This window comes from Helianthus annuus, chromosome 11, assembly GCF_002127325.2.
Source record: "Helianthus annuus cultivar XRQ/B chromosome 11, HanXRQr2.0-SUNRISE, whole genome shotgun sequence".
Classification (NCBI taxonomy): domain Eukaryota; kingdom Viridiplantae; phylum Streptophyta; class Magnoliopsida; order Asterales; family Asteraceae; genus Helianthus; species Helianthus annuus.
Window position 1 is genome coordinate 185,771,844 of NC_035443.2, and position 23,711 is coordinate 185,795,554.

The 23,711-nt window shown below is 36.3% G+C and overlaps 1 protein-coding gene across 1 annotated transcript; it reads left to right on the top strand.

Moving 5' to 3' along the window:
- The first annotated feature begins 1,052 nt into the window (after window positions 1-1,052).
- LOC110888986 lies at window positions 1,053-3,180 on the top strand. Its single transcript, XM_022136478.2, has 2 exons — window positions 1,053-2,382; window positions 2,474-3,180. The coding sequence occupies exons 1-2, from the start codon at window positions 1,053-1,055 to the stop codon at window positions 3,178-3,180; spliced, it is 2,037 nt and encodes a 678-aa protein (XP_021992170.2).
- Window positions 3,181-23,711: the final 20,531 nt, after the last annotated feature.

The following is a 23,711-nucleotide window of genomic DNA, read 5'->3' on the forward strand; positions in this document are numbered from 1 at the left end:
AGTACGGTCGTGTTTGAACCAAACATGCCTGAGGCACGTGATATTAGAATGTTCGGTTGTCGTCGTTGGAGTCCGTGTTCATGTTGAAACAATTTTGAATTGATTTAGTTTGCGTCACAAGTTTTTTTTATTGCACGTTAGTATTTGTGTTTTGATTTTATGCACCTTTCTTAGTACCCTTCGCTAATGATTTTATTAGACCCTTTAATTTGTGCTTACATTTTGTTTAGCTTTCTATTTGGGTATTATTATTTTGTTTTGCACCTAAAGTATATAATATGGATTATACTGTCTTATACATTGAAGAATCAAGTCCTTTGAAGGACACTTTACATGATTCACTAAATCATTACATTCTAACGAATTTTTGTGATTATTTATCCAAACTAGAATTCTGTAATGGACGGTGTTGATGGAGATCATCCTATGTGTAGTAATTTTGAGCTAGTCTCACCAACACCTTCTCAAGTTACCACTTCATTTGCTCGTGATGAAGGCAATTCAAGTAGGTGTCGTAGGGGTCGTCCTAGATTACGTGGACGACCTCCGAATCCGACCCCTGTGGTTACAGCTACAAAACAACGTCGCTATGGTGGGCTTTACTTCTAACCTTTTTTTTATATGCGTTGTAAAATACTACCAACCCTCATTTTATACTAATTGGGATTTGCATGATAATAACGAACATGTAAACCTTTTGCATTGAAAACCCCCTCAAGTTACTTTTGATTCATGTGCAGATGATAGTGCCAAAAGAAATGTGGTACATTATTTTAGTACCACAAATGCACCTGTACAATCTTCCGCAACTTCTACGGTTCTGCAGCCATCTGCACGAATACGTACTCCTCAACAACATGTGACTTCCCGAGCATACGACCATCAAGATGAGAATAGACCCCGTACATATCATGTCTTGCACAACATATTTTATATATGAAATGTAACATGAGATTGAGATTGTTTACTTACTCTTGACTCATTTTATAGGAGAAATTCGATCGTACTGGGATTGTGGAAATGCAGACCATATATGTGTGCATTGTGGAGCAATGGTTTGGTATGCGGAACGAACTATAAAATCTCTATCTCCACCAATTCCAAGTTTTTCGTTATGTTGTGGAGAAGGAAATGTCAAATTACCACTCCTGCAACATCCTCCTCAACCTTTGCGTAGCCTTCTTGATTACAATGGTGAACCACGGTCTAGGGTATTTAGAGAAAATATCAAGCTTCTAAATTCGATTTTTTCATTTACCTCGACTGGTGGGAAAATATCTACGGAATTAAATGATGGACGTGGGCCTTATACATATCGTTTAAATGGACACAACCACCATAGGATTGGGACTTTGTTACCTACACATCCCGATTCTCGTCCTAGATTCGCTCAATTGTATATTTATGACACAGAAAATGAGATTGACAATCGTTTTTTTGCTTTACGAAATTGTATTTCGGCAAATTCTGACCAAGCAGTACTTCGTACCTTAGTGAGTGACCTGCTGCATATGCTTGATGAGAATAATGCATTAGTACAGGCGTTTAGGATGGCAAGGGAAAGGTTTAATGATGCATCAATGCAACCTCTAAGACTTCGTCTGATTAGCACACGAAATAGAGGACAAAGACAATATGACTTGCCTACTGCTTGTGAAGTAGCTGCATTGATCCCAGGTGATGAAAATCCCACTGACTCACGTGATATTATTGTCGAAGAACGTGAAGGTTGCACTGCAAAGCGTATATCCGAACTGCACCCAAGTTTTATGCCACTGCAGTATCCTTTGCTATTTCCATATGGAGAAGATGGGTTCCATCTAAATATTCCTCTAAGTGATACAATGGAAACAAGTAGGCGAAAAACTGTTTCGTCAAGAGAATTCTACGGTTACCGTTTACATGTTAGGAGGTCTGAGGCTAAGACATTGCACAAAAGTGGTCGTTTGTTTCTGACATATGTAGTGGATGCTTATGCTCAAGTTCTTGAAAACGATTTAAACTGGTATAGAAGAAACCAAAATACCATCCGTTCAGATTTGTATAGCGGTATATGTGATCGAGTTGCTGAAGGTGAATCAACTTCTGAGTCAATTGGGCGACGTGTTATCCTACCAGCAACATTCACTGGTGGGCCTAGATACATGATCCAACAATATCAAGATGCTATGGCAGTTTGTCGTTGGGCCGGGGCTCCAGATCTATTCATCACCATGACATGCAACCCAAAATGGCCAGAAATTACACGACACATTAATGCAACAACACCTGGCATGACACCATCCGACCGACCTGACATTGTTTCACGTGTGTTTAAAATAAAACTCGATGAACTTATTAGAGACATAAAGAAAAGGAATATTTTCGGTCGAGCAAAAGCAGGTTCGTTACTGCCATTTGAATTTTATATACGTCAATTTAAGTCAATATTCCTTTCCTAAATGTAAGATTTTTTTTCGTGTGTTTTTTGTAGTTATATACCAGATTGAGTTTCAGAAACGAGGACTTCCGCATTGTCACATTTTGCTTTTCCTACAACCGGAAGATAAGATTAGTACAGTACAACATATTGATAAATACATATCTGCTGAGCTTCCCTCGGAATTGGACGACCCAATGGCCTTTGATGTTGTTCGTAAACAAACGATGCACGGACCATGTGGTGAGCTTAATCCTTCCAGTTCTTGTATGCATAATGGTATATGTGGTAAAGGGTACCCAAAGACTTATTGTGACCAAACATTCATCAGAAATGATGGATGGCCATGTTATAAAAGGCCTAACAATTCAAGAGTGGTTAAAGTTGGATCTCAAGATATTAAGCTTGATAATCGGTTTGTGGTCCCCTATAACCGTGACCTGTTGGTAAAATATGGTTGCCACATTAACGTTGAGTGGTGTAATCAAGGTATGTTAGTAAAATACCTTTTTGGTTACATAAATAAAGGCCCTGATTGTGTAACTGCGGTTTTGGAAGGTGCTCAAAATAGAACATCATTTGAGTCCTTATTACATAATGAAAACGAGATCGAGGAATACCTAAACTGTCGATATATTTCCTCATCTGAAGCGTGTTGGAAGCTCTTTCAGTTTGATATGAGGTACCGCGACATTCCTGTTGAACGGTTACCTTTTCATGAAGAAGGACGTCAAAGAGTCTATTTTCGTGATAATGACTAGCTTCAGGATGTTGCACAACGTCCTACGGCTGCCATGTCAAAGTTTACTGAATGGATGCGTGCGAATGAGAAGTTCCCATGGGGTCGTTCATACACATACGTGGAGTTTCCAACACATTTTACATGGCATGAAAAGGACAAGAAATGGATGCCACGGCAAAGGGGAAATTGTATTGGCCACATTTATTATGTGAGTCCTTCTATGGGTGAAAAGTATTACCTACGTATGTTATTAAATGTTGTACGTGGACCATTAAGCTTTAAAGATATCCGTACCGTTGATGGTGTTGAGCATCTGACTTATATGTCTGCTTGCAAAGCGTTAGGCTTATTAGGAGATGATGTTGAGTGGCTTGATTCAATACGTGAAGCTTATCAGTGGCAGTATGGGGATCAACTTCGTGATTTATTTGTCTCAATTCTGTTGTTTTGTACCGTGCGATCAACGACAATTTTTTTTGGATTGCCTACCTTACTTATCTGAAGATATTCCTTACAAGCGTCGTACAGTGCTTGGTAATGATAATATAGTATTCACGGACACGGAAATTTGCAACGACACTTTAATTGAGATTGACAGAATTTTAGTTGGTCATGGTAAATGTCTAGCTGACTTTCCTAATCTACCTCAAGTTCGTTTAACGAATAGAGTTGTTAGTCGATTGATGGCAGCTGAGTTAACATACGACATGCAAGAAGAAGAAACAATTTTCTCCGATCTACTTCATGGATTGAATGCACAACAGAAGGAGGTATTTGATTATGTAGTTGATTCCGTCAATAGTGGGACAGGTGGCGTTGTCTTTGTTTTTGGAAGTGGAGGGACAGGGAAAACGTATTTATGGAAGACACTAATTTCCTGCATTCGTGCACGCCGCGAGATCGTTTTGTCTGTTGCCTCTTCTGGGATTGCTTCTCTTTTACTACCTGGTGGTCGTACCGCGCATTCTCGATTTAAGATTCCTTTAGATATTGATAAGGATTCTTGCTGCTTGATAGATGTTGAGTCGGATTTAGCCAAGCTTATTAATGATGCTTCACTTATCATATGGGATGAGGCACCATTACAACACCGGTATGCGTTTGAAGCTGTTGACCGCACTTTTAGAGATATTTGTCGACATCACACCCATGACGCAGACCGTCGAGTTTTTGGCGGTAAGTGTGTGGTTCTTGGAGGTGATTTTCGACAAATTCTTCCAGTAATTCCGCATGCTACACGTAGTGAGATTGTCGCTTCATCTGTAAATAAGTCTTCAACTATATGGGGTGCGTGTAAGGTGTTTTGTCTAACAATTAATATGCGCTTGCGACATCAAAGTGTTAGTAGTGATGCTCTAATGCAACAACAACAATTCAATAAATGGATTTTAGATATGGGGCCGGACGTCTTCGTACAATTTCTGTTGACGAGGAAGATGAGAGCACTTGGATTCGTATACCTCGTGATCTTTTGATCCCTGTTTTAGATAATCCAATGGAAGCAGTAGTATCTAATACTTTCCCTGACATATCACAAAAATTTAATGATATTGACTACCTACAAGAGCGTTGTATTTTGTCATCTACTAATGATGAGGTTGATAAGATTAATCTGCATGTTCTTGATAAGTTGACAGGCGAGATTCACGAGTTGTTAAGTGCTGATGCCATTTGTCCAAGTACGAATAACTTTGACGAAATTCAGGCTATGTATCCTACCGAGTTTCTTAACACTTTGCAATTTTCCGGTATTCCGAATCATGTACTAAAGTTAAAGGTTGGTGCACCAATCATCTTACTACGTAACTTGAATTTGAAAAAAGGATTGTGCAATGGTACTCGGTTGGTGGTTAGTCAAATAAGTCGTCGTGTTATCGAGGCAGTTATTATTACGGGTACGCATGTTGGAGAAAAAGCTTTTATTGGAAGAATCGATATGACTCCAACCGAAACATGTTGGCCTTTTCATCTTAGGAGAAGGCAGTTTCCTTTTAAACTTTGCTTTGCCATGACTATCAATAAAAGTCAAGGGCAGACATTTAATCATGTTTGTGCTTACTTGGTAAAACCTGTATTTACACATGGCCAACTTTATGTTGTTGCCTCCCGTGTTACATCTCGTGATGGACTGCGCTTTTATATTGACAATAATGGTAAGTGCGCTAACAATCTAACAAGGAATGTTGTGTATAAAGAAGTATTTTACAACTTGCCTCTCATGTCAAGAGATGAGTCGATGTGAGCATTTTTTTCACTATTGATCTTCATTGAAAACACGGAATTCCTAATACTTACATTTCAAAAAAGGTACTAAATTATGTTCCTTTTTGTGGACATTTATTATTCAATGCTTTGGATAATGCGTTATTCCAAATGTTGTATCATATTGTGTTGTGTGCTAAATTTATATGTTTACAAAAATTCTTTATCTTGTATTACACATGCTAAGTTGTTATAATTATAAACTTATCAACGCCGTTTGTTGTTCTCACATGTTTAGGTTCACATCATCTACAAATGGGCTATCGTTACATTTCAGAGTTGATGCCTGATGTTACTGACAGGTGGCAAGTCACTGTAATGGTCTCACGTTCTTGGACATCGTACAATCCTAAAACAAATCGCATTTTGTCATTTGATCTCATTCTTTCAGATGAGCGTGTAAGTGAGCATTTTCATTGTCTCATAAATACTTCAAACCAATTTCTTTTTAGATAATGTAAGCTGTTTTCTTTCAGGATTGTTCAATTCATGCAAGAATTCCTTATCATCTAATGCATCTTTTTAGTAACCGTTTGGATGAGGGTTGTGTATATCGGTTGCATCGATTTGTTGTTAAAGCATATAATAAGGGGTATCGGCCATTGCGACGGGATTGCCATGTTGAGTTTACAAGAAATACATCGATTAGTCCTTCCACGGTGCAGCCGTGTTCATTTAGACGTTATATTTTTGAGCTGACTCCATTCAATGTCCTTAGATCACGTGCTTACAACGACACATATCTAACAGGTAATTACCTTTCTTTTTTCTTTACATCACATAGTTATATCTAAATATTCTTTATAAGCAGATGTGATCGGTGTTCTCCGCGAGTGGGGTTATGTTGACAATGGGTTGGAAGATGTGCAATCATGTAACCAGGAAGTACGACAAATCGTTTTATGTGATGAATGGTAAGTTCTTTACACATTTATTCATGTACGTACCACTAATGTATGATTTCTCATTTTCTCCCTGGTTATGTTTTAATTATATATAGTGGCAAGGATCTCACCGTTTCTTTATGGGGCAAACTCGCACTTAAGTATTGTGACGAGGATATGAGGCGTCATGCCGCTAATACAATTGTCATCATTTTGACCTCTTGCAAGGTTAGTGTCACGACCCCCGACCCCATCTGGCCGGAATCGGTGCCGTGAACAGTCCAGTGGTACCGGTGATTATTTTGAAAAACATTGCAGCGGAATTTCATCAGGACCGTGAGTTAGGAAAAATATCAGAGTTTAGAAACACCGGATTTTATTTAAAAAGATGGAATAAATTCCATGTTTTACAAAGGTAGCTTTTAATAAAAAAAATAATATTTCTTAATTTGAAAATAAGCCACTTCTTGAAGTCCTTCAGTGTCGGATCCAATCCTTACTCCAATCTATTGTAATTACCTGAAACGCGTTTTAAAAAGATTTTGTCAGCAGGGAAATACTGAGTGAATTATTCATTTTACTGAAAATGACACGTTTTATGATTATTCATAGTGTTAAGATCTTTTACGCATGTTTCTGATATCAACCAACTACCCACAGTATTTGTCACTCGACCGAATCTGTGACAGTGGTCATATCACCATTGGCTGCCCCAATGAATGACGTAAATCAATTAAATTAGGTTCGCCCACCTAAAATGATTTAAACTGTAATATTGTGCACAATACCCCACATACTGGCTGTAATTTGGTGATTACATCAACTTAATCACTGGTATTATAATCTCGGAAAATGAATTTGGAGTATTGTAAAATAGTTAATAACTCACAAACGGTGAGAAAAGAATTTATAAAAGAAGAATAACTCACAAACTGTGAGAAAAGAATTTACAAAAGAGGAATAACTCACTAATCATCATGCAGGATTGAGTTAACAAACTTCTTGATTCTACTTTTCCCGATAATTAAGCATGTACGTTATTATTCTGGATCTTCTGATGATTTAATAGTTTGTTTGATTGTAAGGGTGTAGTTGGGAGTGTTTTTGGTGGTTTAACAGAATAGAATACGTATTGGTGCAAAACCCAAATCAAACCTTTAACGGTAGTCATGAGATTCGAACCTTAACGAATTTCACAAAAACCGGGTTAATGATTAATACAGCAGTTACGATAATTTCCCGAGATCAAATTCTCACAATGAATGACCAAGTGCAATACTTCAACTCATTTATCAAAATGACAAACGACAAAGTATAGTACTTCAACTCGTATATCGAATTATCGACAACGAAAAAGTACAATGCTTCGGCTCATTTATCGGATTACCGACAAACGATAAAGCATAGCCCAATGTGGGCGGCACTTAGACATTCTTTGGACATATTGATCCCGGAAATGAATCGTAATAGCGATCGAGTAATTACCCCGATTGAGGCAGAATTTCGAGATTATGTGGGTTTTTGTAGTATTTCGACGATATCTCGTTGCCTGAATCGAATTTGCTCGTCGAACCAACGCAGGAAATCAAGTGCCAAACTCCTCTATTTATACTGGAAAAACGGCGCGCTCGCGTGTCACGACAGGGAAACCTGGTCCTGGCGCGTGGCGCGAGAGGTCACTTTTAATATGAGGTAGCCACGCGTCCCAGTAGCTTGGATGAGTCGACGGTTCGAGAAAATTCGATTTCTATCAAAAACTGTTTAGATAATACTAACTAGGAAATACCCCCCCTGAGTTTTAGGGGCCCTGATTCTGATTTCGATTGTTCTGAAAATTTTAGGGTTCATGCAGTATCACTTGGGGGTCTCAATTAGGGTTTCCTATTGGAAAAAATATAATAAGAAATAATAGTTTTGGTGAGAGTTGTTACATCCTCCCCACCTTAATAAAAATCTCGTCCTCGAGATTTGGACTAGGATATTTTCTTGAGTTATGTTTCTTCTTCTAATTAAGAGAAACAATGTATCGTGGAATGGAATCAAAAGATATTTTGAGGGGTATGAAAATTTAAAATTAAAAATGATTTATAGAAACAATTGGATTTAATGTTCGAAATGAACTTACTTTGATCAATTGAGGGAGATTCTGAATGGATAGATATTTATTTGTGAATGGAAGTATGGAAAATGATTTGTTAATGATTATCCGAAAATCAGTATTGTTTACTTAGATGGTAATAGATAACAGGATTTAGTGTATTGTAATCTGAGTACATAATTGTACCAAGAAAATGACGAATCAAACGAATGACTCATGAATAGGGTTTAACACAGGCTACAACTCTATTCGGATGCTACAAAGCGTTGGTAATGATTTGAAAGAATTCAATAATGATGACCGAATAAATTCACCATTTTCGAAATTGTGCGTTTCAAGGAAGCGAATCTAGATATTTCAAAAATGAAATGTTCAAACGAATGAGATGAAATGGTATAGTTTTTTTTTTTTTTTTTCAAGGTGATTGGGTTTAAGCCAAAAGATATATGATCTATAGATTCTTAAAATGAATGTGAAGAACTTTTTGGAATTAGTAAAATTCTTTGTCAGAAGAAAACTTACCTTGATTGGTACCTAAGGAAGACTTAAGGTTGACCAATTAAAAATGAAATGAAACCATGAAAATGATTCGGCAAATATTGAATTATGATATGAGAAAATCAATGTGCTGAGATGGGTGATTTGTAAGAATACATGAAAAGACAATAAAGTTAGAGTATTTTTGTCTTAATACAAAATTGTATTCAGATGATTTTAATCAAAATGTTTGATTTAAAGATAGGTGATATTTTGGTTTACTAAATACCTTTTCCTTTTATGTTATCATAACGCAGAATAATAAATAAATATAGATAGGTTTAAAATATCAAAACCCGTAATAATAATAATATACGTTTTATAAATAGGTTTACCCAATATCGTGGAACTCATGATTATTATTTTTAAAATCAAGTATGTTTACTATAAGATTAGGGTATCATGAAAGTAGAATAATAAATGTTTATTTTAATATCGAGCATACTTAAATATTGGCTTGCGTAAATGACATTTGATATTTTAATATGTACATATTATAAAGGAATATTTCTATAAGTATTTAATAGTTGTGAAATATTAACCAAAAGTTTATTTATAACATGTCTTGCTTATGAATATTTAGGCGATTATTTAGATAGTTTTATTAGTCTCTTTATTTGTTTTATGAAAATATGTTTTCTCTTCACAGTACGAAGTATATATATATATATTTCTATAAAAATATTTGTATATATATTTGAAATTTACTAAATAAGTATGATGACTTAATTTATATTAAATAGTTATTATCATTGTTGGATATTGGTTAGTACTGCCTTGTTTAAGCATAGGTGATCAGTCCATGCCTAACTAAGGCTAGGCTATCCAATACCCGTCTTTGACAATAACCCTAGTATTTTAAAATAATACTAACACTATCACTATTAATATTATTACTAATAATAAAATTAATATAAATTACCAATAATAAATAACTAAGTAAAACTAAAATGAGAGTATACCTCAAACATAATTTTATATGTAAAATATAAATTCTGCACCTCAATGGTTTTAACAAGAATTTTAAATATAGTAATACTATATTATAAATTAGGTAATTACTTATGTAAGTTTCCATATAAAATAAATAAAATTTATATTTTAAATTTATATAATGTTTTTCGATCAATGATGATAATAAATATCACGAAAGGCTCGATTGATGCTGTAAGAACTATTTAAGAGATACACGGAAATAGGACATGAAATGGGGTATCCTTATCTTAGCACATAATTGTGTTAAGATTGTTTGTATAGAATAAATCAACAAAGCGGATTCAAAATAAGTAAATAACTAAATAATTAATCCGAGATTAGCGCAAGCTTCAGATTTTGTGAAAACGTCACCACAAGGTGATCGTGATTTAAAGAAAATGATTCAATGAAGTTGGAGACCAAGAAAGCATGTTATGGTTCAAGAGAATTGAAGTGCTTGTTGGGATTATTTTGAATATGATGGTTGCAGTTCATCATATGGGACTTTGAATGGAATATGTATTGCGAGCAAGTTAACTGATTTTGAATAAACCGAGTTTGAATAAGAAAGTTCGACATGATCACAACAAAACCATGTATACTTTTCAAAAGAAACTCGAGGTTTTTTTTTTTTTTTTTTTTCGAGAGACTCATTGCTTCGATATTAGAGAGTTATTGCTTTGTAAAAACGCGGTTTACAATGCAAAGATCAAGTATAGTGAAATGATATTTGAACTTTTGATAAAACAACAAATTGGAATGTTGCCCTCCTATGGTTTTCATAACTCAAATGAACCATATGCGCAACAAACAGTGCATGTGTAACGTGTGGATTTACCAAGAAATGAAATAGATCAATATTTGCTGCTATGAAAGAAATCCTCATGGTATGATTACCATTAAAAGAAGTGGAAAACACGAAAGTCAATTCTTTATAGGCAGAAGTCAGAATTGCAACAAAAGAAATATAAGAGCTTTATCTGGAATTTCGTGTGATAACTTATTTGTTTAATGACATTATCAGAGAATGTCGAATGAAGTGAAATGAAATAGGGAATGTGCAAAACTATATGATTTCTTTTGTAGTACTAATAATTATGACTCAGGTTAGACTATGCACCGATGTTTGTAAAATATTGTTCCAACGTATCTCAGCGATATTTTGATTGTTTGTAAGGTCATGTGGCAAAGTGCCGATTTTTGATTTAGGAGTTCTTTTACTGATGGAATTAGTGTAGGTATCATCGTGCCTAATTTATATTTTTCAAAGATCTTGCCTTTGGAAGTCGTGTGTGATAAACTTCGACATTTGTGGATGTATAATTTAAGTTTCATGTGTTTTCTTGTGCATTAGCACAACTTTACCGGCTTCTTACTGGCGTTAGTAGTTTATGGTAACGTATTGGAAATTCTTATATATTTTTGATGGTGTCCCAATTTAATGGGTTTCCAATATTATTTTGTTGCACGAGTTACGAGGTAGATGATCAAACGAAAGAATGTTTGACATCGAAATTAAAGATATATATGTCAGAGATTCCTGATAAAGAAATCTATATACATATGCTTGTGCTTTATTCCTAATTATCAATTGTTATGGCTTTTGAAATTTCTTATAGATATTTATATAATCATATATTTCACATGCTGTAATATACATATCCTTTATAAAATCAAATGTATTTATCAATTTCATATTTCCAAGGACCAGTCAGAAATCTGGTTAAGATATTATTTAGGGAAATCTTGTCACTTGTTTGACATATCATATACCCCGTCTTACCCGGTACTCGCCGGAGAGGTAATCTCAGTATATCCGGACAAACTGGAGAGTCTGCTACTCTATACCCAGTTTTATCGGAGAAAATTTTCTATTTCCCATAAATAGTATCTTTTCAAGATTTTTAAAAGTGTCTCTTTTATTAGGACTTTCATCCAGAATCAAGGAAATTTGTATTTCCATAATATATCTTTATTCGTGACCAAGTAATACTAATAAACAAGAATAAGTAGCAATTAAATGCTATTGCCTGCTAGTTGTTATTCTTATTGAATAACAATTATACTTCTTTATACTCATATAAGTAATTTTATCTTTGAAGCTTATATTAAGACAAAATTCTTAAGTTCGAGTTTAAATATCATTCAGAGTGCTATCAAATAATATTAAGTTTAAAATTTTCCGTTTACGCTTAGGTATTATTATAACACCTATTTGCATAAACAAGTGGCTTAGCTTATACTAAGGCATCTTTTCTTATGTTCAAGTCTAAATGCTATCAGATGTGCTACCAGTTAAGTTAATAGTAATCTCCTAACTCTTTTATTTAAGCTTAAGTATTGTTATCACAACACTTATAGTCTTAAAGTAGTGGCTTAGCTCTGATACCACCTTCTGTCACGACCCCCGACCCCATCTGGCCGGAATCGGTGCCGTGAACAGTCCAGTGGTACCGGTGATTATTTTGAAAAACATTGCGGCGGAATTTCATCAGGACCGTGAGTTAGGAAAAATATCAGAGTTTAGAAACACCGGATTTTATTTAAAAAGATGGAATAAATTCCATGTTTTACAAAGGTAGCTTTTAATAAAAAAATAATATTTCTTAATTTGAAAATAAGCCACTTCTTGAAGTCCTTCAGTGTCGGATCCAATCCTTACTCCAATCTATTGTAATTACCTGAAACGCGTTTTAAAAAGATTTTGTCAGCGGGGAAATACTGAGTGAATTATTCATTTTACTGAAAATGACACGTTTTATGATTATTCACAGTGTTAAGATCTTTTACGCATGTTTCTGATATCAACCAACTACCCACAGTATTTGTCACTCGACCGAATCTGTGACAGTGGTCATATCACCATTGGCTGCCCCAATGAATGACGTAAATCAATTAAATTAGGTTCGCCCACCTAAAATGATTTAAACTGTAATATTGTGCACAATACCCCACATACTGGCTGTAATTTGGTGATTACATCAACTTAATCACTGGTATTATAATCTCGGAAAATGAATTTGGAGTATTGTAAAATAGTTAATAACTCACAAACGGTGAGAAAAGAATTTATAAAAGAAGAATAACTCACAAACTGTGAGAAAAGAATTTACAAAAGAGGAATAACTCACTAATCATCATGCAGGATTGAGTTAACAAACTTCTTGATTCTACTTTTCCCGATAATTAAGCATGTACGTTATTATTCTGGATCTTCTGATGATTTAATAGTTTGTTTGATTGTAAGGGTGTAGTTGGGAGTGTTTTTGGTGGTTTAACAGAATAGAATACGTATTGGTGCAAAACCCAAATCAAACCTTTAACGGTAGTCATGAGATTCGAACCTTAACGAATTTCACAAAAACCGGGTTAATGATTAATACAGCAGTTACGATAATTTCCCGAGATCAAATTCTCACAATGAATGACCAAGTGCAATACTTCAACTCATTTATCAAAATGACAAACGACAAAGTATAGTACTTCAACTCGTATATCGAATTATCGACAACGAAAAAGTACAATGCTTCGGCTCATTTATCGGATTACCGACAAACGATAAAGCATAGCCCAATGTGGGCGGCACTTAGACATTCTTTGGACATATTGATCCCGGAAATGAATCGTAATAGCGATCGAGTAATTACCCCGATTGCGGCAGAATTTCGAGATTATGTGGGTTTTTGTAGTATTTCGACGATATCTCGTTGCCTGAATCGAATTTGCTCGTCGAACCAACGCAGGAAATCAAGTGCCAAACTCCTCTATTTATACTGGAAAAACGGCGCGCTCGCGTGTCACGACAGGGAAACCTGGTCCTGGCGCGTGGCGCGAGAGGTCACTTTTAATATGAGGTAGCCACGCGTCCCAGTAGCTTGGGTGAGTCGACGGTTCGAGAAAATTCGATTTCTATCAAAAACTGTTTAGATAATACTAACTAGGAAATACCCCCCCTGAGTTTTAGGGGCCCTGATCCTGATTTCGATTGTTCTGAAAATTTTAGGGTTCATGCAGTATCACTTGGGGGTCTCAATTAGGGTTTCCTATTGGACAAAATATAATAAGAAATAATAGTTTTGGTGAGAGTTGTTACAGTTAGATTGTTTGAAGGTATGTTTATCTAACAAAATAAAATACGTTTAAATAGTTTTTTTCTTATATGTATACTTCATGTACGTATGTTTGTTATTCTATTAGGTGCTCCATGCTTGACGTCAACGGTCTCTTCTCATTTATATATTAATCTGCCACTTCCAATTTGTGACGTCTTCAAGAATATGTATAGTCTTCATTACCTTAATGCTCATTTATGACTCAAAAAACTAATTATGTCTAACCCAACTTACATGATGCCTTTTTAGGTTGCCGGTGCCTGTTTTGTTCAAATCAAACGTACAAAGGAAAAAAGACTTTCATGTCAATTGTGTTTCTGATGTTTATCGCTACTTACGTGAACAGGAGGTTCCTGAGGTATTGTTTTTGTAACTATATATTCAAATAATTGTTATTGTATTTCATTTCTAGGATTTTTAATTGTTTTTATTGTAGGGCACAATGTATAATATCGCTGCAACAATAATTGATATTGATTTTACGGATGATTGGAAGTATATTAGATGTTCTACGTGTCGTAAGAAGACCCAATTCGTTGATGATGCTTATTATTGTCCAGCATGTAAAAAAGATGTTGCCAACCCACGCCAAGCGTAAGTTTCTATACGTTACTCTCCTAATTTTTTTTATATTACGAACATTCTAACAATGATGTTTGCATAGTTACAAATTGGTTGTTCGTGTGCTTGATAATGGTGTTGAGATGACATGTGTTCTGTTCGACGATGTTGCTGTAGCTCTTCTTGGCATAACCGCAGAAGAGTTGGTTATTAGGAGTTTATCAGAGGTTAACTATTAAGATTTATTTTCAAATATTTGATTATATGCATATATGTATATCTAAGTATATGTGTATGTGTGTATATTATAGATGTGTGTTCTTGTGTTATTTATTTTGTGTGTGTGCTTTCTTGTATACTAATATTAATACTAACATAGTAATATTTATGTGTTTTGTATAGGGTGTTGATGATCCTTTTTGGGCTCAGTATTATTTGCTTGACACTTTATGTGCTAGAAGTGTCATTTTTAGGATTAAGGTTGATAGATATAATGTGCCACCTCATTGTTCTCAACGCTTTACAGCGTCAAAATACATTGGAGAGAATGCAATCTCGGTAGCTGAAGCTAATATTACATCTACTCTTGGTACAAGTACACATCCTACAGAAGAGACTACCGAAGATATTGAAGCTGACGACGTTGCGTTTATATCAAGGATCACAACTGATGAGTGGGAAATGGCAGAGGAAGCGTTATGGGGACCACGGGTTTCATCAGTTTCAACTATTACCACGATATCATTGGTATATTTTGTTAAGTTTTGACAACGACTATATTATTGATTTTTTTTTCATTCTAATGTTTTTGTGATAAATGCAGGCTATTGTGTCTACCGACGATGAACTAAATTCTGCTACCTCTACACGCGAGGTGAATACTGATGATGCGAACATTCCCACCACATCGACTAATGAACGTGTCGTAGCTGACTCCCATGAGAGACTAAGGCCTAGGAAATCACTTCAGAAGCCAAAAAAATTTACTTCGTAGAGTACATTTGTGTTTCATGAAACTTTAACATATGGTTGTTATTTAGCTTACATGATTGTTACTGACGTTGTACGTTCACCTTCATGTCTATGTTTTTATGTTTTAGTAGTCAATGGTTAATTTAAAAACTTGATGCGTATTGAAATTGTTAATAACCTTGCTTTGCTATGTTTTTCAAGGCTTAGCATACGAAACACTTTCGATTAAAAAACTCACACATTTTTTGTTGTTTTAAACAAATAATGTTTTCTTTTATAATACATACAATAAAATACTTATTATATTATACCATTAATATGCGCGTCCACCGGACGGGTATAGAACTAGTTTATGATAATGTGGCGGGAGTGGGTTTTTTTATGAGAAAATCTTGATTTTCTGAAACGGTTTTTCACCCATTTTTTTTTTCCGAAAAGAAAAAGAAAGCATTTAGGGCTTCTTTTTTAATTGCCGGAAAACCATCTCCGTCGGAGACGAGGCCGGAGACCCAAACTCAGTTATACCTTATGCATACTCTAATTCGCCGGATCTGTGCTGAAAAAGCCTAAATCGACGCCAACGTAGGATATAAAAATCTCATGTGGAGGATGGATTATGAGGCCGCCATTGCTTCACATAATCAGCTGAAGCTCAGTCAAACCGGCTTGCGTCGCCACCAGAGTAGAGCCATTCTAGGAATCGGTATAGTGGAAACGGGGAGATGAATGAGACAATCATGATTAGTGGCGGAATAGAACGGTGCGGGAGGTGGAGCGGTAGTGGTGAGTGCCAACGAAACGGCGAATGCAAAGAGAGATGGAGAGATTGGCGTTAGGGTTTCCTCCATATTTGCTTTACCAATTTTAAAGTCACCTAATCTCTGTGTGCTTGTAGTCTTCATAATTTAAGAAAGTTAATAAATTTGTTTTCCCAATTCCCATATAACAGCTGTCTCCGGTTCCCCATATGGCTTTTCACTTCCTTTTTTATTCTTTTTAGTTTATTTAAAACATTAGATTTGTATTTGTTGATGCAGATTTTGTGTCCGATGCTTGTCGAATAGATTAGTTTTATTTTATGCTGAATTTGTAATAGTTAGTGAAACGGTCAAGCGAACGTGTATAGACCCGCTCGTTTGAAGTGGTCAAACGAGAGGGTTGTTGGTTTGACTGTGTGTGTGTGTTGCTAGACAAAGTTGCTGTGTTGTCATTGGTGTCGAAGGATAAGGCATCGAAGGATTATGAATATCCTTCGATGAGCTCGAAAGATACCCATCGTAGGATGGACCTCGAAGGATATCGAAGGATATCATTCGAGGTATGTGAGTATCTTTCGAAGACTGTCTGATCGAAGGATGATGTTTCGACCAGTCAGTCTGATCCTTCGACCTGCAGCCTGTGTTTTAGTATAAATACCAACACTTTGTCATTTGCAACACAAGAGTGAGAGCACAAGTGTGTGCTAGAGAGTGAGGAGGTCTGGGACCTCACCGGGAGAAATCACCACTTGGTTTCTCCCCGGATGTATACTTCTTTGGTATTAGTTCGGTTGTCATGTAACCGGGCCGACTTGTAATGTTTACTACCGGATTAATACAAAGTTTGTTATGTTTATCCTCTCTTATCTCTTCCATCTTTGAACATGAACACGAAAATCACGGGTTGGATCCCGAAACTGGTCCTACAATTGGTATCAGAGCCATGGTGCCCGATTTAGTAAAACTAACCGTTTACTAAGTCACATGTGCTCTAGATCTGTGATTTTTGTGGGTTTTTGTTCAAGATGTAAAAAAAAAAAAAGTGAAAATGAGAAAAACCCAGATCTGGACCCGGATATCCAGATCTGTGCTAAACCGGGTGTTGGGTTTTATGTTTTTCTCCTAAATCTTCAAGTTTCCATCATCAAAAACTGTATACAAAGTGTTTTCGGTCAGATCTGCAGATGAACAGTCCTCCGTGTTCATGATGTTCTTGACAGCTTCAAGTTTCGAAAGATGCTGTTTGTCCTCGAAAGATTGAACAGTTTTTCGAAGGATGAAACAAAATTCAAAATTCAAATTTTCATGCTTCGAAATGTGCGAAAGTTGGTCACCTACCACATCAACTTTTCACCAACCTGTCGTACTTTCTGTCCTTGTGTCAGAACCATCGAAAGATATCTTTCGATCTCGAAAGATCATCCTTCGATCAAGGAGATTCGAAAGATGAACAGGTGTGCTCGAAAGATCATCAGTTCTTCGAAGGATCAAAAAGACTTCGAAGGATCAATTCTGAAGTGTACGAAGGATCAGCCATGTCCAACTTCGAAAGGTGTTCGAAAGATCTGTGACATGTGCTCGAAAGATGCTCGAAAGATATGTGACATGTGCTCGAAAGACTTCGAAAGATCATCTTTCGAAGCTGTCTTGGTGTTTATCTTTCGTTTGATGCAGGTGTTTCGAAGGATCCAGATGTTGTGGAATTTTATGAACTCAGACAGTGTGTTGGGGTTAATCATTTAATTCACTTGGAGTCGGGTCGGGTGTTCGCAAGGATTATTCATACCGGGCTTCAAAGTTTCAACATCAAAATTCGTACGGGATTTGGGAACACGCGGGGTGATGCAGCATGATGAACACAAGAGATGATGAAGACTTGATGTTTGAAAATGTGGGGTAGTCACGGTTACCGATGCAATGACAAACATGGTAACGTGACTATTATGGGCCAAACACAACAGTTCCGCTTGGTGGAGGGAATTGGTGAATATTTGACGACAGTTTCTTTGAAGTGGAAAGAATCTGTTAAGGTTTAGAGATTTTGCCAAAGAAATGGGGGGATAAAAATTTTCAAATGTTGAATTTCTTCGGCAAAATTCTAAACGCAATCTCAGGTGGTAGAGTTTATGATCTTCTGGTGATTCAAACGGTTCAGCGTGGAATGTTTTGCACAGACACTTGAAGATCAAGACTTGATGCAGTTGTTTAAGAATGGAACCTTTATCATATGCCGGTTGGAGTTTTGGAAGATCAGCGGAAGATCGGTCAATTGATCCTTTTGAGGAAATTGCACAACACTCAACACGGATACGCGTACTTTGAGGGGGAAATCTTATACAATGAGCATCAGGATGCTACTTACCTGGATCATCGGTCAAGGGGGAATTTGTCTACACAGAGAAGATGAATACTTGGCTGAAGATTGATTGCAATTGCATTTTCAGCATTCGACAGCAACGGACAAGGGGGAATTTGTTGATGCAGATTTTGTGTCCGATGCTTGTCGAATAGATTAGTTTTATTTTATGCTGAATTTGTAATAGTTAGTGAAACGGTCAAGCGAACGTGTATAGACCCGCTCGTTTGAAGTGGTCAAACGAGAGGGTTGTTGGTTTGACTGTGTGTGTGTGTTGCTAGACAAAGTTGCTGTGTTGTCATTGGTGTCGAAGGATAAGGCATCGAAGGATTATGAATATCCTTCGATGAGCTCGAAAGATACCCATCGTAGGATGGACCTCGAAGGATATCGAAGGATATCATTCGAGGTATGTGAGTATCTTTCGAAGACTGTCTGATCGAAGGATGATGTTTCGACCAGTCAGTCTGATCCTTCGACCTGCAGCCTGTGTTTTAGTATAAATACCAACACTTTGTCATTTGCAACACAAGAGTGAGAGCACAAGTGTGTGCTAGAGAGTGAGGAGGTCTGGGACCTCACCGGGAGAAATCACCACTTGGTTTCTCCCCGGATGTATACTTCTTTGGTATTAGTTCGGTTGTCATGTAACCGGGCCGACTTGTAATGTTTACTACCGGATTAATACAAAGTTTGTTATGTTTATCCTCTCTTATCTCTTCCATCTTTGAACATGAACACGAAAATCACGGGTTGGATCCCGAAACTGGTCCTACAATTGGTATCGGAAAATACAAAAACATTGAAAAATTTCAAAAACACAAAAACAATAGAAAAACAAAAATGAGTTTCCTGGCGAGCAAAAGAGAAAATGATAGTACATCAGTGGTCTATCCAAACCTCTTTAAACCTTAAATGCAAAACGATAAGCAGCTCTATATAAGATGTATCGGTAGGCTCACAATCACTTTAAAGTGTGCAGGGTGATATAAATCTTAATCGACTGAAGACCAGGTGGGAACCATTCATTGGCATATGGTCTTAGTACCGAAATTTCGTTTGATAGATTGCCGAGGTTCTGAGATATTCGGTCTTTATGCTGCTTATCATCTGGGTATCATGGTTGTATCTTTTACCGAAAAATAACGGGGACGCAAGTCTAGATCTTCCATGATACTATACATACGTGTACATATTACATACTGCATTCGACCTCAATAAGTGATAAACAATCACATGTCCAAATCAAATAAGTGATAAAATATCACATTTATCCGGGTGTCAAGTTCGTCTCTCTGCTGTACGGAAGTACTGACCTGTTCACGGACTTGCACCTGTGCCCTCATGCATATGAAATTCAAGTTCCTCATCAATAAGTGATTATATCACAAAGGACTTGTTTTCAAATCAAAATAAGTGAGTATCTCACAATTTTATACGGTCAAACAGATGATAATCGGTATACTCACCGGTAAGATGAACTCTCGTGCATACCTTGATACGGGAATGTGTCGTGATGTGGATGAACACCGGTTGGTAAGTATAAACCATACATTAACGTATCCTCTAAACATGATTACATCTGATAAGTTGAGCTTAAGTGGATAACAATACCGATAATTGTTATAGGATGCTTATCTTAATGTTAACTAACTGAACAACAAGAGTGTTTTGGCATGACCGTACACTGATATGATTCTCTTACCCTCGAAACTCGCAAAAAGAATGTCTGTATATATTTATTTACTGCTTAACTTTTATTGTTTTTCTTTTAAACAGTTTCGTCGTTTGGTGCATATCAGCACGACATTAGCGGTGATGTCGTTTGATAACACTCAAAGGATATTAAAATTGTTGTCTTTTAATTTCAAAAACACACCTAAAATCTGTGTTTTAATATAAACTTTATAAAAGCCAAAAAGATTTTATTTCTGCTTTATTTTCGATCGTACGATGTTGGAGCTCAAGTCTTCGTTGCCTGAAACCTGAACGAAAACCAAACTGACTAAATCTTCATAAACGGTCGAAATTTGCATGTTTTGAAAGTTAGAATTTAAAATTTGAAAAATTTATTAAACTTTCAAACTGTCGGACGGTGCTTGATTGTGACATGGTCATTCGTGTGTCATTTGCTTATACTATGTTCCAAGCAGTTGTTCTCATTACGCGTTTAGATTTCTTGCATGTGCAGATTCTAAAGGCTAGGAGAACATGGTCGATGACAAGCTTTGGAATGAAGACACGACGAGAAGACACTCAAAAGATGAAGATGATTGAGTTGCCGCTGGCTATCATCAACACCACAAGGATCTCACTTCATAAAGTTAAAGTATTTCACGAGCATAACTCAAGGGGGAGCTTATGTTAAGGGGGAGTTTGTTAACACACTGCCTACATGATACGGGTAGTTTGTTGATACACTCTCTGCTTTCAAGACGTGAAGACTTTGAAGATCCTCCGACCATGAAGACTTGAAAGGACATCAGAGTTTTGGAAACTCGAAGACCAAAGACTGTCGAAGTTCGAGACAAGTCTACATCTATAGAAGATAAAGACAAGATAAAGACAAAGCTACAGCCAAGGGGGAGTTTGTTGGTGCACTTGTGTCTGTACTTTGTCTGTATTCGGTCTGTATGTAAACGATGTCCTAAATCAGTCTGTAAGTTGACCAAGTCAACTATCCTCCTAGTTTGACTTGGACAACATGATGTTTATCTGAATCGAAGGATAGCCTCGAAGGATACGCATCATCCTTCGAGGTGCTCGAAAGATATGGTTCGACCATGGTTCGACCATTAGACCTCGAAGGATGATCCTTCGAGGTCCATGCTGATCATTCGAGCTCATTGTCATCGACAGATGATCCTTCGGACCATCTATCGATCCTTCGACCAAGACCTGTTATGTATGGGTATAAATACCCATGCAGTGTGTTAGTGTTAGATAGATGCACATTTGGAGAGTTAGAGAAACTCTGCTGGAAAACACACACACACACACTTTAGAGAGTTTGCAAACAAGATTGTAAACATTGTGCTTGTAACCGTAAACCTTCATACGTATTAATACAGTGGTGTTAATCGGTGAACTTTGTGTGTTCTTGTGTTTGTTCTTGCATCATCCCGGTTTGCCCGCTAGCTTGGATTCCGCACTCGCTAGTGGGTTAGTATAACAAGGTTTAGGTTTGTTCTCGATCCTCCGAGAAAAGGGACCTACAGTATTTTTTTTTATTTTTAGAACCTATATAAAAAAAAACCCTAAGTAATTAACAATTACTATCACGTACAGTATATACACATATGTATTCAATTAATAATACGATTTTAATTTTTGTATTGGCTTTTATATATGATGTTGTCTATTTATGTTTAATGTTTGAAAAACAATTTTGGTATATTTTCTATATTTTTTGAAGATTAAATTATTTATGATATCATCCGATTCTTGAATCCGGTCCGACCGATCCAACCGGTTCGACCAGTGAACCGGTAAACCGACCGGTTCACTATCCGGTCCGGTCATGAAAACATTGATTATAACCATTTCAAACATTAGAACGCATGGTGTGGGCGGGTTGGGTTGGGGCATTGCTTGACACGTGGTGTGTGGGGTCCATAAGGTAATTCTTTAAAAGAAGGGGTGTGAGGTGGCGTGGTTTCGGCTGGCGTGCCCAGCCATGTAGATTTTGATTTTTTTAACTATTTAAAATTCCATAAATTAAATTAACACACTAACTAAAATAGAAGATTGTATTTTTTTTTTCAAAAACTACAAATAAAATTAAAAAAACTACATGAAATAAAAAAAGCTACTTAAAACAAAAAAAAAAAGATTAAAAACTTCATGATTTATCCATGTCATATAGGGATGTAAACGAACAGAACGAACACGAACAAGGCCTTGTTCGTGTTTATTCGTTAAGGAAATAAATGTGTTCATGAACGGTTCATGAACACTTACCAAACGACATTTTATGTTCATGTTCGTTCATTAAGGAATTATGCATGTTCACGAACGGTTCACGAACACACAAGAACACAAATAAATTTGGTGAACGCGACAAATGCTAAAGGTGGATGGCCAGAAGAGAGAACGAATGAACGAATGTTCACGAACACCTTACGGAACGTTCACGAACACAATAGAATGAATGAGACCACTATTCATGTTCGTTCATTTAACTAATCGAACGAAATTTCTTGTTCATATTTGTTCGTTTATTAAACAGACGAACATAAATGAACTTCCCGCCGAATGGTTCATGAACTGTTCGCTGAACTTCAGTTCGTTTACAACCCTAATGTCATATTTTTTCAAGATTTCTTGTTTTATTTGCATGTCAATTCCAATTATGGGCCAGTACGGTGATTGATGGGCATGACAAGAAATTTCATATCTTCGCGTTTTTCGTTTAGAGATATTTTTTTATAGTACGACACTTGGATATTTTTTTCATCTCGATCCTTTGTTGTTGGATGAAATTGAATGTGTCGATTTTCGTCCCAATTTCTTCCAACAGGTCGGTGTAAAACCCTTTACCCGAGGCCGAACCCGATCTCCCTATTTGAATCCGCTTTTTTGATGTGTCTCTACCGGGTGGGCGGGAAGGAGACTCATCAAAATCATCCAAATTACGATCAAGCTCTTGATTACGAGCAGTGGTAAAAATGGTAAAAAAAAATGGGTGAGGATTTATAATGTTTAAAAAAGAAATATTTTTTAAACAAAGTAGCCGTTTTTTATGGTGGCGAAATCATTGAAGTGTGTGTAAAGATGTTTGTGACGTTGTCAAATTGGTCAAATGTGGGTCATTGTTAATTAGAATAAGTTTGTTTTGAATAAATATTATAATTTTAATATAATAACTTTTAAAAAGTTGGTCAACAATGTTTGATCCATGCGCAAATTCCCAGCCAAAATTTATGGTGGCGAAATCTAGTTCCTTGAGACGTAAAGGTTTTTTTATTAAATTGTTGAGTTTTATTATAAACAAGTATAAATATTAAAAATAATTAGGATGTCTTTTTTATTTGTT

Excerpts from the sequence above, each read along its gene's own strand:
- LOC110888986 (XM_022136478.2), top strand. The coding sequence starts at position 1,053 with ATGGTTTGGTATGCGGAACGAACTATAAAATCTCTATCTCCACCAATT. Across the intron at positions 2,383-2,473 it reads TTTCGGTCGAGCAAAAGCAG|TTATATACCAGATTGAGTTT; the intron begins GTTCGTTACTGC and ends TGTTTTTTGTAG.